Here is a 16,362-nt window from a genome sequence, read left to right as displayed (position 1 = left end):
GGAATCAATTTTGAGATTACTGCATTTTTATCTCTACTCAAACTCCATTTCTCAGGGTAGATATAATAAGTACCCTGGTAAGTAATGTTCCAGTTATTTCCTTATGCACAACTAAACATAAATTGATACATATATAGGTTTTATTTAACCAAAGAAATACGCATATAGTTTTTTCTGTATTTGTGGTAGATACATGTTTATCATTTTTTATGGGTATATGAATATGAATTCACATGCATGATGTTAATATAGACTTGGTTGTTTATTTTATGAATTAATTATATCCTTTTGGTATTTTTCTTTCTTTTCCCACCTTCCTATTATAGATATGTTCCCATCATTACATTCAGTATGAAGAACGCTTACTTCCAGTTTTGGTAGAAAATGTGGGCTCAGTAATACAGCAAAGATTTAGAGATCCCATCTGCCTTGGATTGTCTCTATGGGATGTTTGAGCTTTCTGCTGTTTTTACTTAATGCAAACTAGTTCATTCCATTTCTTTTTATCAAAAAATTCTTTGATGATCTTTATTACATCTGAGATATCTCAAATATAACTTGGGAAGTGGTGAGCTAGAGATGTGGCTCATTAGTACTTACTGCGCAATTATGAGGACCAGAGTTCAGATCCTAGCAACACATAACAAGGTGCCCCTCAAATACCAGTCATGCCAGTGCTTCAGGGAGAGACCCTGCCTCAAAGGAATAGGAGGAGACTTTCGGGGGGCACTGACACCCTCTATTGTCCTTCATGGGTATGAACAGGTGCACACACCCCACACATGGCTGTCTACTCACAGAGCCATATACTGCAAATAAATAATCTCTAACCATTGTTGTAAAAATTAAATATCTCTGTCTCTGTCTCCTTTCATCGCCTGATGAAGGTTAATATTCATGAGGATGCCTATGTGTTTGTCTTTGGATTCACCTTCTTATTTAGCTTCTCTAGGAACATGAATTATAAGCTCAATGTACTTTATTTATGGCTAGAAACCAAATATGAGTGAGTACATCCCATGTTCCTCTTTTTGGGTCTGGCTTACCTCACTCAGGATAGTGTTTTCTATTTCCATCCATTTGTATGCAAAATTCAAGAAGTCCTTGTTTTTTACTGCTGAGTAATACTCTAATATGTATATATTCCATACTTTCTTCGATGAAAGGAGACAGAGACAGAGACCCACATGGGAGCACCGGACAGAAATCTCAAGGTCCAAATCAGGAGCAGAAGGAGACGGAGCACGAGCAAGGAACTCAGGACCACGAGGGGTGCGCCCACACACTAAGACAATGGGAATGTTCTATTGGGATCTCACCAAGGCCAGCTGGCCTGGGTCTGAAAAAGCATGGGATAAAACCGGACTTGCTGGACAATGAGGACTACTGAGAACTCAAGAACAATGGCAAAGGGTTTCTGATCCTACTGCACGTACTGGCTTTGTGGGAGCCTAGGCAGTTTGGATGCTCACCTTACAAGACCTGGATAGAGGTGGGCAGTCCTTGGGCTTCCCACAGGTCAGGGAACCCTGATTGCTCTTCGAGCAGATGAGGGAGGGGGACTTGATCGGGGGAGGGGGAGGGAAATGGGAAGCGGTTGTGGGGACGAGGCAGAAATCCTTAATAAATAAATAAATTTAAATAAAAAAAATTTTAAAAAAAATTAAATATCTCTTCTGGGGCTGCAGCTGTATCTGGATTCAATCTCTAGCACCATATAAAGAAGCCTAGCATTGTGGCACTTACTTAGAATCCCAGCAGCCGGGATCAGAAGTTAGAAGCCATCCTTGACTTCACAACAAGATCAAGGCTGGCCTGAACTACAAGACCACATCCTCCCAAACTCCAAAACAATCTTGCTAAGAAAACACAAGAAATTGCATGACTGCCGGAGAACACTTCTCACTTATTAAATTATGCATATTTGTGAATAATATGAACCTCAGATGTTTTTTGTATCACTGCATCTACTAACAGCAATCTTTTCTCACAATAGTAAGACATGTTGTAGTAGTGCGCAGGGGTGGGGTTCAGGTGTTAGGAAGTAGTCCAAACCAAGACAGAAAGGGGATAGTTGAAATAAAAAAAAAAAAGAACAATGTTTTATTTCCTGTTTGTTTAACAACACCATGAGACTTGTTAAGATGAAATGCTAAGATTATCTTTCATATCTACATGGGTATACCTATGGATATAGAGAGCTCTGCAAAGTTCTCCAAAGCTGTGGGAGGTTGCTAAAGAGGGGCTATCTCAGACTAACTAGTGCACTTACGTCACTGATGACTGGAGTTATGAAATACCAGCAAGACTGATAAAGAGGGGCTATCTCAGACTAACTAGTGCACTTACATCACTGATGACTGGAGTTATGAAATACCAGCAAGACTGAGGTACTGAAGGCAGAGATGCACAAAGAATACAGACAGTCCCTAGTCGGAGCAGTCTGTCAGGACAGTGCCGTGTGTGACCTTCCAGAGGTAGAAATGTGTTGGCTGCTGGCCGCTGGAGATTGGACACCACGGCTCCACTTAACCCTTGGCTACCGTCCTGTAATGTCTGTTTCTGCCATGTGTCCTTCCTTTCCGCCTGGCTTCCTCCTCACAGCTGCTTCTCAGTGAGGTTGTAACTCATGGGAAAGGCAGACAAAAGAAACCTTAACCCGAAGAACATAGAAGAAACAAAGTAGAGACAAACTGAGATCTGCCCAGCTGAGAGGAGCAGAATCTGGGTGGAATTAATGGATAGAGCTTGGACTTTCCAGAGTAGCCTCCCTTTTGGATGTGTTTCTGGGAAATGCTCTGTCCTCACAACAGAAGATGTAGAATAAGCAGTTTCCCTACTGCTCCAGAATCTTCCCAGGTGTCTCTCATGTGTAAATCTTATTTCTGCTTACTTCACTGAAGATGTCCGTGTGATCCCACCCACTCCATGAAACCTTTGCTTGTTTCAAATTAACATAGTATTCTCTACAGTCACGATAATGGCATATGATTTAGCATCTATCTATTCCTTTTTCTTATATTAGAAGCTTCATTAGATTTAGAAAAGGACATTATAGCTTCCCCTAGGTGATTGCAATGTCCTTTAGCAAAGTATTCATTTTCTCTCATTTGCCTGTTTTGTTTTCGGCATCAGGGTCTCATGTGACCTGACTGACCCCAAACTTGTTACATAATTGAGGCTGATCTTGAATTTGTGGCCCTAAGGTCATCTTTCAAATGCTCTGTTTTCTGGTGTGTAGCACCATACCACACCCAAGATGCTTAAATTATTCAGACATCCGGAGTTACCAAGTAGAACGTTTCCATTTTTCCCAATAAAAGATATTCTAGATTCTTTGAAGTAACTTTTCCATAAAAAATTTCACTTTATTAGATTTGAACAATGAAACTAGTTCATTTAATTGCTTTGATATTTATTTACATAATTTTTATGATTACAAGTTAATTTTTTACTAGATTATTTAGTGAAAATAAGTGATTTAATTCAGGGCTTGCTTAAAATGTTAGAGATTATGATGTAATAAAAAAAACTCTTGTCAGTATGGCTTCTGAGAATACTGAGTCACCAGTAAATAAAATGATGAGTCCACATTTGTCATTTGTAGAATGTAGTGTTACAATATTTTATACCTTGTAGATACATATCTTAAGGTTTATAATATTTTCTCTCTAGATTTTTGCTTCAGTGTCTTGAGGATCTGGATTCCAATCTACGGAAGCTGAATTCTCGTCTGTTTGTGATTCGTGGACAGCCAGCTGATGTGTTCCCCAGGCTTTTCAAGGTAATTTGAAAATATATGCATGAATAATAATCTTTGCCAGAGCAAATATTTGACAAATACCTTTTTGCGAAAGCATGGGAGGTAGTATTTTTTTAAGCTTTTTATTGATTCTTCGTGGATTTCATATCCTGTATCCTGATCCCATTCATCTCCCTGTCCCTTTGTATGCGTCCTCTGCCCTTGCAACCTCCCCCTCAATATAAAATAAAAGTTAAAAAACAAAAAGCCTCATCATGGAAGCTAGAGTGCGACACAGAAGTCACAGTGCCCTTTAGTCCACACATCTTTACTTGTGAGTGTTCATTGCAATGAGGCCTCTGGTTTCTGCTACATTATCAATACCGGATCCTCACTGGGACTCTTCGTGGAGATCCTGCAGCTCTGGATCTGAGGTCCGGCCCTTTCATGTGCTCCAGCAGTTCATGGATGGGGTGGATGCTGGGTGGGTCAACTCATAGTTCTGCTGGGTTGGTCAGCCCACCAGCTCCCCCTCTTCCCCACCATCAAGGTGAGCTCTCCAGCACTGCCCCGGGCAAACTCATCAGTGCAGCAGGCAGCAAGGGGCCAGGCCAGTTCTCCCGCTCTCTCCTGCACCCGCACCACCAGGGCCAGCCAGCTCCAGTGTGTTGCCCTGCTCTCCCAAGTGCTGCAGCCAGTGAGGACCAGAGCCAGCTCTCTGCTCTCATGACACCAGGGCCATCACTCCCACGTGCTGCGGGGAGGAGGTTGCTGTGCCAGGACCACATGGGTGGGGCCAGCTCTCCCATGCTCATGTTCTTGAGGCTGGCTCACCAGAGCCCTGTCAACAGGATCAGCCCTACTGTGGTGTCCAAAGGAAATAGTATTTTTAAATTAAAAAAAAAATGTGGCTTTTCTTTATTGACAGTGCTAATATAGTAAAATTAGACATTAGAAAGGTTAAAATGAAAAGTTCCTTTTTGGCCTCAGACTATTAGTTCTCCCCAAAGCAGCACTATTTCCATTTCCTGCATGTGCAAATATTAATACCCTTTGTATGAACAAGAATTTGTGTGTGTTTAGTCTATCCATGTGTCTGTGTCTGTGTTAATTGTTCTCTGCTTTAATAGTCAAATGAGAACACATTATAGACAATCTTCTGTTCTATGCGTTATTCATATGTTGGAGGACATTTCGTGTCATCTCCTGGTCTTTTCTATGATTCTGTAGTAGTAACATGTATGGGTATGTTAGATTTCTTCTACTGGTTTTCTATTGAATGTTTAGTTACTCTTCCCATAGGCCTCTGGCTAACACAGTGTTGCCAGGGAACCTCCTTGTCCACATTTATGTTCCTTTGTGAGTTTTTTTTAAGAGGGCAGTGACAGTTAATCTCCACTGTCACCTTGATATTTAAAATCACCTGGGAAATGGGTCTCTGAACATGACTGGGATGGGATTGTCCTGACTGTGTTACTCGAGGTGGCCAGACCCACCCACTGTGGGCGGCACCATTGCTTAGTGGGATCCTGGACTGTGACTGGAGGAGGGGAGCTGAGAAACAGCGTGGCTCATCACTCCCTGCACCCTGATGCTCGACTCTGAGCCCCAGTCCCCCCTCCTCAGAGAGTCCCATCACAGCAACAGGAAAAGGAATGAACACTCACATTTTACCAGTAGTATAGAATTATAGTATTGGGGGATTTTGTTTTGACTTGAATTGGAAGAATCTTCCTAATTTCCTTGTCTTACTGCAGAGAAAACTTCTCAAGGTCTGAAGGAAATTAATGAGTTGCCCAAGATGAGACGTTTAGCTGATCTGAGCATCTCAGACCACTCATGTTACTGCAGTCTTAAATTCTTCCCCTCCCTACTACACATAGATTTCTAGCTGTGTATCTGCTCGTGTTGCAGCTATTTGATATACCTTAGTTTTTAAAATGGCTTTTTACCTGCATTTTCGAGGCAGGGTTTCTCTATGTTTCACTCTGTAGACCAGGCTGGCCTTGACCTCAGAGATCCATCTGCCTCTACCTCCCCGGTGCTGGGATTAAAGATATCTGCAAAAATAGCAATATTTCTAATGCAAAAGAGACGCTGCTTTCCCTGAATGAGAAGGTCTCCAGTGCTGGGAAGTAAATCAGTTTTGCCTAACTTTCCTAGTATGGAAGAAACGTTAGTGCTTACCTAATGTAGCAGTCTTAGCTAGAAGAGACTGTTTACTCCTGAAGAATTCTCATTTAGTCTAGGTATGTGGAAGAGTTTTGACAAGAAAGCAGACTGAAAGTAATGATACCTCATCCACAGCTCATACAAACCGCAGTGTGTGGAGATAAGTACATCAGTCCTCCCTCCAAATCTGTTTGGCAGAAGTAAAATGTCTTCTGAGATTTTGGTATTACAAATACCACAGTTTTTTATTTTGTTTTTAAACAGACTTTTTCTCAGGCCAGCGACTTTTTTGTATTGTGTTGGATTTTCCTCCCTAGGACGGGAAAGAGGGTTCAGTGACTGACATACTCACTGCTCTTCCTGAGGACCTAGACTTGGTTTCCAGCACCCACATGACAGCTCATGATGGTCTAACTCCGGCTCCAGGAGATCCAGTGCCCTCTTTTGGCCTTTGAGGACACCATGCATTGTGAAGAACTTCATATATGCAGACAAAATACCCATACACATAAAATAGAAATAAATTTAAATATATAATTTTAAACTTTAATTCTGGATAGAATAGCATCATATTGTTTCATGCTGCCTTACACAGAGTCAGTGAGATGGCTTAGCAGGGAAAGGCACTTGTCACCAGATCTGACACTTGAGTTTGGTCTCTGGACCCACATGGTGAAAGTAGGCTGCTCCTGCAGCTGTCCTCTGACCTCCACGGCAATGAGACGTGCACATGCATTCTCTCACACAGGTTAGAATACATTTGACACTCTCTGAGTCCAATAGAATTAAATTTAAAATAAATAGCAACAGAATACCAAGTATGGATAACCGCCCCCAGAAGTACTCGGGAAAGCTCATAGCTTTCTATATTGTTATAGATATGAAGGAGACAAATAAGTAACTTTTTGCCTCAAAGATGGAAAAAGAATAAATCAAGCTATCACAAAGTAGAGGAAAGGAAACGGTAAAGGACTGGATATGAGTGAAACAAAGCTGTCCTGGGAAGGCATGGTGCAGGCATCGGCTGCTGTGCCTGCTCTCTGACTCTGCCCAGCACTGTGACGTGAGCTGGGCACTGTAAGCATGTCTCTTTTACTCGTTGCCATGACAGTAGCCACTCATGGTTGTTCTTTTCAAGGATATTTCAGAGGTGCTTCCTAGAAGAAAATGGTGTGTAAATTAATACATCTAATGTTCAAGGAATGTTCTCCCTGGCTTTTCAGTTTTTCTTATGGAGAATGTTCACTAATTCATTCCCAGGGAAGAGATGTGATGTATTGAGGAGTTGAGGAGAAAGAGCTGGGTAAGTATGGTTCAGACAGTTCCTTTTCTCTTTCACATACATTTTACCCTCCTCTTCTGTATACTGTCTTAGAGCGAGAGCCCATAACGTAAGGGAGGCGCTCCGTATGATTGGCAGAGTAGGGAATGTTAAGTACCACTGTCCACTTCAGTAGTGACATCAGCAAGCTGATTTCCCTTAACCCTACGATACTTTCTCCAACTAAGCTTTACTGATAATGTGCTTATATTTTTACCTTTAGCTCTTGAATGTGCCTGAACTCAAAAAGCAAAAATAACAGGGAGTATTATTTATTAATTCACCTCAAACACTTAACAGCTAAAATATTATTTCTCAAAAAATACACAGAACTAATTGCAAGGTACTCGTTAGGGTAAAGGTCTTCATGACTTACACAATGAAGGGTTCTGTTGTTAAATTACAGGAGCTCTAAGAAACCACACAGTTACAACAGAATCAAGAGGACATGGGCTGCAATGCACAGAAGCGTGCACGTGGAAGCCATGGTGCTTAGGGTTCACCATGCTCCCCCGTGCTCTCTGCTCACTAACAGTGTGTCTGCAGTGTGAGCAGTCTTCACTAGGAGACCCTCAGCTTCCAGTCCTGGGGTGTTTTACTGCTAGACTGTACACTTTAGCATGAAATAAACACATAAGTGTGTATACACTATGGTTCCTACTCTCGTTTACAGTTTATCCTTAAATTTCAAAACTGTGACATTTGTACTAGCAAATACGAACTTTAAGGTAATCATCTGTTAACTGCTGTTACATTCCAGACCTTCAAGAAAGGAAAAACTTTTAAATGTATTATTTTTCTCCTAGCAGTTTCAAAGACGCCTTTGAACGATAATGAATACGTGCAGCTGGCAGTCACTCTAGGGCAGTGCTGATGGGAATTTAAGGCACAGCAGCTGAGAACATGCCCAGCATCTAAGCTTAAAATGTGCTTGTGTTTAATTCATCATTTTTCTCTCAAGGATTTATTTCTAGGAAGGTATGATAAATGACTAAATACATCTTAAATGTATGCACTGGGCTAGAGAGGTGGCCCAGCCATAAGAGAGCTCACCGCTCTTCCAGCACACTTGACTCAGATCCCGGCACCACAACGACAGCTCACAGTGCTCCATAACCCCAGCTCCCGAGGATCTGATACCTTCTTCGGCTTCTATGGCATCCACACACACGAGCACAAATGTACACACTAAAAAAAAAATTAAATCTCTTTATCTGAAAGATTAATAAATTAAATCCTTATGAAAGGTAATCAATTGCCAAATGTATTATGTGCATTGTACCATCGGTGACACCTTTGGTCTGTTCATGTGGTATCATTTAGTCATTTAAATAACAGAAGTAAATCAGAATAGATTTTAGAATTCAACAAAACTTGACTACCATCCTGAGGTAATCATTTAATTCCCTTAAGTCATAGTCTCCTTATTTATAGCAACTATAAAGACGTGAGTTACTGATGCAATAGTAGTCAATAGTTGCTGTTTTATTGCTCGTTCCAAGTTTTCTCCTGTCAACTTTTTGTTGTTGTTGCTGTTGTTTTCAAGACAGGGTTTCTCTGAGTAGCTGTCCTGAAACTCACTTTATAGAACAGGCTGGCCTAGAACCTGGAAATCTGCCTGCCTCAGCCTACCAAGTGCTGGAACTAAAGGGTGCACCACCACCACCACCCAGTTTGCTGTCAACATTTTAATAGTCAGAAATAAGTCATTCTAAGCAAAACAGTTCATATCATATCAGCTATCAAAGGCTTTTTAAAGAGAAGTTCTTAGAATCACCAGATATAAGTTCATGTGTCTCTGTAAGCCTGAACATGTCCCTTTTTAGAAAAAAAAATAATAACCTTATCTGCAAAAAAGCAAATGGAGGTGGTTTTCATTCAGAAATAAATAAAGCAATATAAGTAATTGAAATAAATACTACCTAAACACTGTAGTATAGAAGAGTACAATAAGTATGTTGCTAAATTTGCTCATGCCTGGCACAGTGCCCAGAATCTAGTTAGCATATATTTGTCATATTTTCACATTGACAAATGGTTTATTTTCCACCCACATTTTTGAAGTTTGGTTTATGTATATTGTTTGATGTAGATGTTGAGCTTTTCATTATTTGATGTTAGAAGAAGAACACATTTATAAAACCATAATGTCTTGTTGCCCCCTCTCTCATCTGGCTTTAGGAATGGAGCATCACTAAACTTTCCATTGAGTATGACTCAGAGCCTTTTGGGAAGGAGCGCGATGCGGCTATCAAGAAGCTGGCCACCGAGGCTGGGGTGGAAGTCATCGTGCGCATTTCACACACCCTGTACGACCTGGACAAGTAAGGCGAGCTTCTTATTGCGAGGAATATACAGTGACATTGTTAAGTACTCTGTTGGGTGACGTTAAGTGCATAGTTGAGTAAGGCTATAAAGTGGAAATGACAAAACCAGAATGTACACCAAGCCCTGAGCATTTTACTCAGCTGCTGTGATTTCATTTGCTCAGTTGCAATACCAAAATTATAGATATAGTGCATAAAAAAAGTATTTAGCCTTTCAGCATTAAACTAAGAAATGTTATTTACACATTTTTATCCAACTACTGATTTACCCAGTATTGCCTTTCTAGGATGTCAGTATTTCTAAATTTACAGCTATGTGTTTGACACACAGCCATAGTTTACCTTGATATATTTTGTGTTACTATGTGGGTACTCTTTTGTCCTTTCGTTTAGCTGAGATGAAAATAGAAGTAATGGGGGGCAGGAATAAAAAAAATAGAAGTAATGTAACTACCCAGCTAGGGTCCTCTGACCATGGTATCATCCCCTATTGGTCAGTGTATTTATTGAAACACTATCCAGTCTCTGAGGCACTTTGGCCAGCAAAGATTCTGTGGCCAAATTGAGCTTAGCGTGTAGCATGTGCTAAAATTCTAGGGAGTTCATGAGCTGTGCAAGTTTACAGTAACTGCTGGCATGAAATCGTCTTTATAAATATGAAAAGATCACCATTTATGTACTTATTAAATGATTTCACCTTTTAAATTATGTACACATTTTACCATTAACAAAATAATTTTGTAAGTCACATATCAAACTAAATTAACTTCTGTTTGCAAGTGGATGAATAGAATCATGATTTGATTCAGACAGATGTCTTACCTTGTTATAAACCTAGAAGTGCCCAGCCCTTTTGGTAATAAAATGTGCCTTCTAGTTTACCAGTTTTCTTAACTGCAGCGAGTGATTATAAGGAGGCAAATGGGATAAGAGAAATTGCTGCTAAGTGGGAGACTCGGCTGTGTTGTGAACTTAATTTTTATTGGATTGTTTATGAATGCATATTAAAGGTTATCATATTTATGTTATGTATAAAATGTTTCTATGGGTTCCAGTTTTCTAGTAGATATTTAAGAGACATGTGATCGTGTCATTGTAGCATCATTGCACTCAGCAAAATTCATTATAGTCCTGGGTGTGATCTCAGGACACTAAACCAAAACAAACTTTACTTACAGCAAGACTAGCTTTCCTGATTTTTTTTTCTGTAAATATAATTGATATTAAGGTATAAAGAAAAATACATTATGTTTGGGATGAAGATATACTTGATTAGCAATGTTATCAGTTATGTGATCTTTGCTAATCTACCTAAAGGATAAAGCTGCTTTAACCTGTAGTTGTAAGCAGATAGCTGGAATGAAAAAGCATAATTAGTTACTGTGAAAGTGTCTAGACAGCAGACCTTCGCAGGTGTCCTGGAAGTGTGACTGGACCGAGGCATCGTGGTCAGCAATCACGACATAATGTACTTAAGTCTAAATGACTTGGAAAAAATGTAATGATTTGGAATTTGGTGTACATATATCTTTGGTATTTCTCTTTTTATCCATGAGGATGACATTCCAAAAGCCCTGGTAGATAGATGCCCCTAAACCACCAATTCAAGCCCTGCGTACCCTGCACTTTCTGTCTAAATATCACACAACGATGAAGCTTGCTTTGGAAATTATAAACCATAGGAAGTTAACAGCAGTAGTGAACAGTTAACACACTATTCTACAATAAGTTATATCGTCTAGATGTAATATTTTGCAGCACAAATGAACATAACTGAACCACAGATAACAGAAGCTCAGAGAGGGGTTACTGCTGTCTAACAGAGGCACACATACAACAGAAAACACCTATATAGTCTTAATGAAAACTGATCAAGGAAATGGGAAGACAGAGAAGAAAAGATACAGGAACAGAATGAGAATGTCTGGGGGTGGAAGACACAGCGTGCGGGCTGTAGTTGAAGAGGTGCTGATGGCTTGAGAGTTGTGCTGCACAGTGGATTTTAGCTATTCTAGCCACAAAACAGGAACAGGTTACCAGTGAGATCATTTACTCTTCAGTAAAACTAGTATCTGTATGTTTCCTGCAGCATCATGGTGCAAACCTCACATACACACAACAAATTTAATTTTACTGACAATTTCTTGGTGTAATCATCAGCCTAGTTGAGTTGTATAGAGCCTCTGAGATTCCTTGAGCTCATTTTTCACTTGTCCATTGATGGTAGTTATTATATACACATCCTGTAGGCTAGTTGAGCCACTGTTATTTTTAACTTGACATCAATGTTTTGATATTTGCATATTCTATTATTTGACACATAATAAATATCTAAGAATTTGAAAGAATGATTTTTAGATTCATTAACTATTTTGAACACATTTTCTGGTCATGCCAAAGGTCCTAATTGATAGATTTCTAATCTTAAGTCTTTGAGCTTATCAAAGTCTATTGTCATTTCCTGTGTTTTACTCGCTCCTGCAATAGGATCATCGAGCTCAATGGTGGACAGCCACCTCTCACTTACAAAAGATTTCAGACTCTTGTCAGCAAAATGGAGCCGCTGGAGATGCCAGCAGAGACCATCACTTCAGATGTGATAGGAACGTGTGTGACCCCTCTGTCTGATGACCATGATGAAAAGTATGGAGTCCCTTCCCTGGAAGAGCTAGGTGGGTACAGCTCTTTAGAAACACGGTGCTTAGGAGTTAAAAATCCACCCAGAGTAAATGGGCAGCACAGAGTGGACCTGAATGGCTTTGTTAAGAAAGATGAACAAGAACACAAAGTCAGGATGGGAAGCTTTAGGGGATGGGGGATAAGGGACGTGAGTGTGCTCAAAATACATTGTATGAAACTCAAATAATTTAAAATATATTTTAAAAGAGTTAATATCATAAATCATTTGGAAAATTTACTTTTAATGTAATTTTAATTGGAAGAAAAGTAAAGGGGAAAATAAAGGGAAAACCTCAGAATCTAAATATTTTGTATATTCTGTAACACGTGACCTGCTGTCCTTGTGAAGAAGTGCATTCTGAAGATAAGTGTTAGGGGAGGGGCTTGTTGTCCCGGCTGTATTGTGGTCTCTGGGCAGGAGTCTCACATCTGGTGAGGCCAGTGTAGGCCTTCATGTGCAAGTCTAAGCAGTCCTGTGCAGTCCTGTGTACTTCTATGCAGGCCTGTATACTCCTGTGTAGGCTTGTGTACTCCTGTGCAGTTCTGTGTACTCCTGTGCAGTCCTCTGTAGTCCTGTGTACTCCTCCTGTGCACTCCTGTGCACTCCTGTGTACTCCTCCTGTGCACTCCTGTGCACTCCTGTGCACTCCTGTGTACTCCTGATACATATTATTTTTGTTTCATGATAATAACAATAATCATGCTGATTTTCTTTTCTATCTTTTCCCATAGGCTTTGATACAGATGGTTTGTCCTCTGCAGTGTGGCCAGGAGGAGAAACTGAAGCACTTACACGTTTGGAAAGGCATTTGGAAAGAAAGGTACAATGTCGATCATGTACCCAGCTCACAATTCCAAATGAGCTTTCAGAATGATTTCAGTCTTGTTTAGTGGCGTCAGGCACATCCAGGGTGGCTCACCCACAGGCTGAAAACAAAGCATAGACTGCTGGAAAAGGACCCACAGAGATGGCAGAAACAGCACAAATAGAACAGTTGTGAAATCGCTGTTAGCCATCATTTAAATCCATTTTCCTTCCTCTTGATTATTCCCTCTGTTGCTAGTGCCATGGTGTTGCTTCTGATCCTCACTCCTGTGTCAGGTAACCTCACTGGAGCTAGAGCAGGGTTGTACCTATAGTCACGCTCCCCTGTCCACAAGACTCCTGTATTTACCGTGTGTGTGCCTTTGTGGCTGTATCACGATGCAGTATCACTTATTTGTTATTGTTACTGTCAGCACATACTGATGATACAAATTAACAAGGCTCACGTGTATTGTGTTTATTCACACACACCCCCATAAGCCCTCACCCATATACTCTGAGATCACTTTTAATAAAGCTTGTTGATGTTAGACAATGAGGAGATGAATGCAATCACTAATGGTAAGTTAGAGTAGTTACGATCCATTCTGTGGTCAGTCAGTTAGGACCTGTAAGTTAGAATAGTTATGATCCATTCTGTAGTAGGTCAGTTAGGACCTGTAAGTTATTTGTGGGATTCTCCAACTCCCTTCATGTGACCATGAGCCTCTGAACTCTTGGGACACACGTGCCCCAGAGATAGATCCTCTCCTTCCGCGTGGGGCGAGGTGATTGAGCTCATGTCTTCAGGCGTGGTGGCAGGTACTCTCCAAACTGCTGGGCTGTCTCACTAGAGTCGTTCTGACACTGACGTGATTGAGGAAGTCATGTGCTTGTCCCTTGTTTCCAGGCCTGGGTGGCAAACTTTGAAAGACCTCGGATGAACGCGAATTCCCTGCTTGCAAGCCCCACTGGACTCAGCCCGTATCTCCGGTTTGGTTGCTTATCATGTCGACTGTTTTATTTCAAACTAACAGATCTCTACAAGAAGGTATTATCTAAAGTCAGAGCCTATTTTTTGAAATACTTTTAACATTTTTTCTGATAATACTTCTATGCTTTTTAATTGCAGGTAAAGAAAAATAGCTCCCCTCCCCTCTCTCTTTATGGGCAACTTCTGTGGCGTGAATTTTTCTATACGGCAGCAACAAACAACCCACGCTTTGATAAAATGGAAGGGAACCCCATCTGTGTTCAGATCCCTTGGGATAAGAATCCTGAGGCTCTGGCCAAATGGGCAGAAGGCCGGACAGGCTTTCCATGGATTGACGCCATCATGACACAGCTTCGTCAGGAGGGCTGGATTCACCATTTAGCCAGACATGCAGTTGCATGTTTCCTGTCGCGTGGTGACCTGTGGATCAGCTGGGAAGAAGGGATGAAGGTGAGTGTCATGACTAATGTAGCCTTTGAAGGAGCCTGTAACTATTACAGAAGCATTTGGAGTCTGGTCTACACCTAGATATGCATGCTAGGGCACGTCTGAAATCAGAGCAGCCTGGGAGGCCGAGGACGGAGGAAGCCATCTTGGGCTGCAGTGTGAGGTGGGGAAGAGGTTGGTGGGGTGGTATATGGTGGGGAGAGGGAGCACTTGTCTGTTTTGTAGTTTAGCTTTTCAGCGGATAAAGCATACAATAGCCACAATGTAAATAGTTCGAAGGCATGGTGTCAGACTCAGGCATAGCCACAATGTAAATAGTTCGAGCGCGCATGGTGTCAGACTCAGGCAGGACCTAGTTAAACTGTAGCCAAAAGTCGTCTCTGTGACCAAGCCAGCCTCCCATAAGAAAACTGTTACTGTTGAGCGCTTTCGCTCTGGCCTTGTGTGGTAGTGCATGTCTGTAATCCCATGCAGCATGTAGACATGAGAATGTCTGGAACCCAAGGCCAGCCTGGGCTACTGTCTGTCTTTAAGAATAACAAAAGCAATTTATTGGATAGATGTACTTATAGGTGAGAGTTTCTGTCATACTTATCCGTGAGCTCTTAGAAATAGTGAATTCCTATTACATGGGATTATCAATCATCTTACCTCATCTTAGTAAGCCTTTAATACACATACATTGAAGCATACTGTGTTTTCTGACATCACCATTGTAACTATGCGTAAGACTTACATACATGCTTTAATACATACATTGAAGCCTGAAACTTAACGTACAGCTTAATAAAAGTTTATTATGATGTTCCCTCAGCAAGAATTCATCTAGGAAGAACTCTTCCTGTGCACTGCCTAGGGAAGTTGTGTTCATACACTCACTTGAAACTGAATGGGTAAAGGTGTTCAACTCATTGAGTACCTATGGAAGTTGAAGCATGTTCTGTAGGAGGCTGTCAACTACTGGTGGTCTGACAAGTCGCCAATCTCTCTCTCTCTCTCTCTCTCTCTCTCTCTCTCTCTCTCTCTCTCTCTCTGCTTTGTACTTGTGGCTCAGATTATGCTCTTTACTACTGCTCCAGTTTCGTGCCTGCCTACCTGCTGCTATGCTCCCTGTCGTGATGGCCAGAGAGAGAGAGAGAGAGAGCATACATGGGACATGGAGTAGGCTTTTTTTTTTTTTTGGTTTTTTTTGAGACAGGGTTTCTCTGTGGTTTTGGAGCCTGTCCTGGAACTAGCTCTTGTAGACCAGGCTGGTCTCGAACTCACAAGATCCGCCTGCCTATGCCTCCCGAGTGCTGGGATTAAAGGCGTGCGCCACCACCGCCCGGCTGGAGTAGGCTTTTGAAACCTAAAGTCCACTGCCAATGACTCACTGTCTCCACAAAGCCACACTTCCTAATCCTTCCCAAACAGTTTCACCAACTACAGACCGTGTGCGCGCGCGTGCGTGCGCGCGTGTGTGCATGCACTAGCGTACATGCTCCCCTGTGGGGGCCATTCTCATTCAACCTTCACGGTTATAGAAGTAATTTCTATCCAGAAATCTGTATTTACAGTATATTCTTTCCCTGAAATTGCTTGTTAGAACATCTATTTTGTAATGTTTAATTTTACAGTTCTATTCAGATTTCTTGTCTTTTAATCCACAGTGACCTTAAAAATGTTGATTGGTTACTGTTACTTCTGCAGGTCTTTGAAGAATTGCTGCTCGATGCAGATTGGAGCATAAATGCTGGAAGTTGGATGTGGCTGTCCTGCAGTTCTTTTTTCCAGCAGTTTTTCCACTGCTACTGCCCTGTTGGTTTTGGTAGGAGGACAGATCCCAATGGAGACTATATCAGGTAAGGGAAGGGTGATGTTTGTACAGTTTGAAAG

General features: G+C 41.2%; 1 protein-coding gene across 1 annotated transcript in view; it reads left to right on the top strand.

The window, feature by feature from the left end:
- Positions 1 to 16,362, top strand: part of Cry1 (cryptochrome circadian regulator 1) — a 53,305-nt gene that overhangs the window by 27,588 nt on the left and 9,355 nt on the right. The window contains exons 2-8 of the mRNA XM_041674912.1: positions 3,676 to 3,784; positions 9,417 to 9,559; positions 12,050 to 12,234; positions 12,974 to 13,062; positions 13,957 to 14,097; positions 14,179 to 14,490; positions 16,177 to 16,328. Of these exons, the coding sequence (XP_041530846.1) occupies positions 3,676 to 3,784; positions 9,417 to 9,559; positions 12,050 to 12,234; positions 12,974 to 13,062; positions 13,957 to 14,097; positions 14,179 to 14,490; positions 16,177 to 16,328 (1,131 nt within the window). The remainder of the gene's footprint in view (positions 1 to 3,675; positions 3,785 to 9,416; positions 9,560 to 12,049; positions 12,235 to 12,973; positions 13,063 to 13,956; positions 14,098 to 14,178; positions 14,491 to 16,176; positions 16,329 to 16,362) is intronic.

Source organism: Microtus oregoni, unplaced genomic scaffold (assembly GCF_018167655.1).
Source record: "Microtus oregoni isolate MIOR12 unplaced genomic scaffold, Mior012 000001F_ref0000356, whole genome shotgun sequence".
Classification (NCBI taxonomy): domain Eukaryota; kingdom Metazoa; phylum Chordata; class Mammalia; order Rodentia; family Cricetidae; genus Microtus; species Microtus oregoni.
The sequence above is the reverse complement of the archived record's forward strand: the minus strand, read 5'-3'. Positions and strand labels throughout refer to the sequence as shown.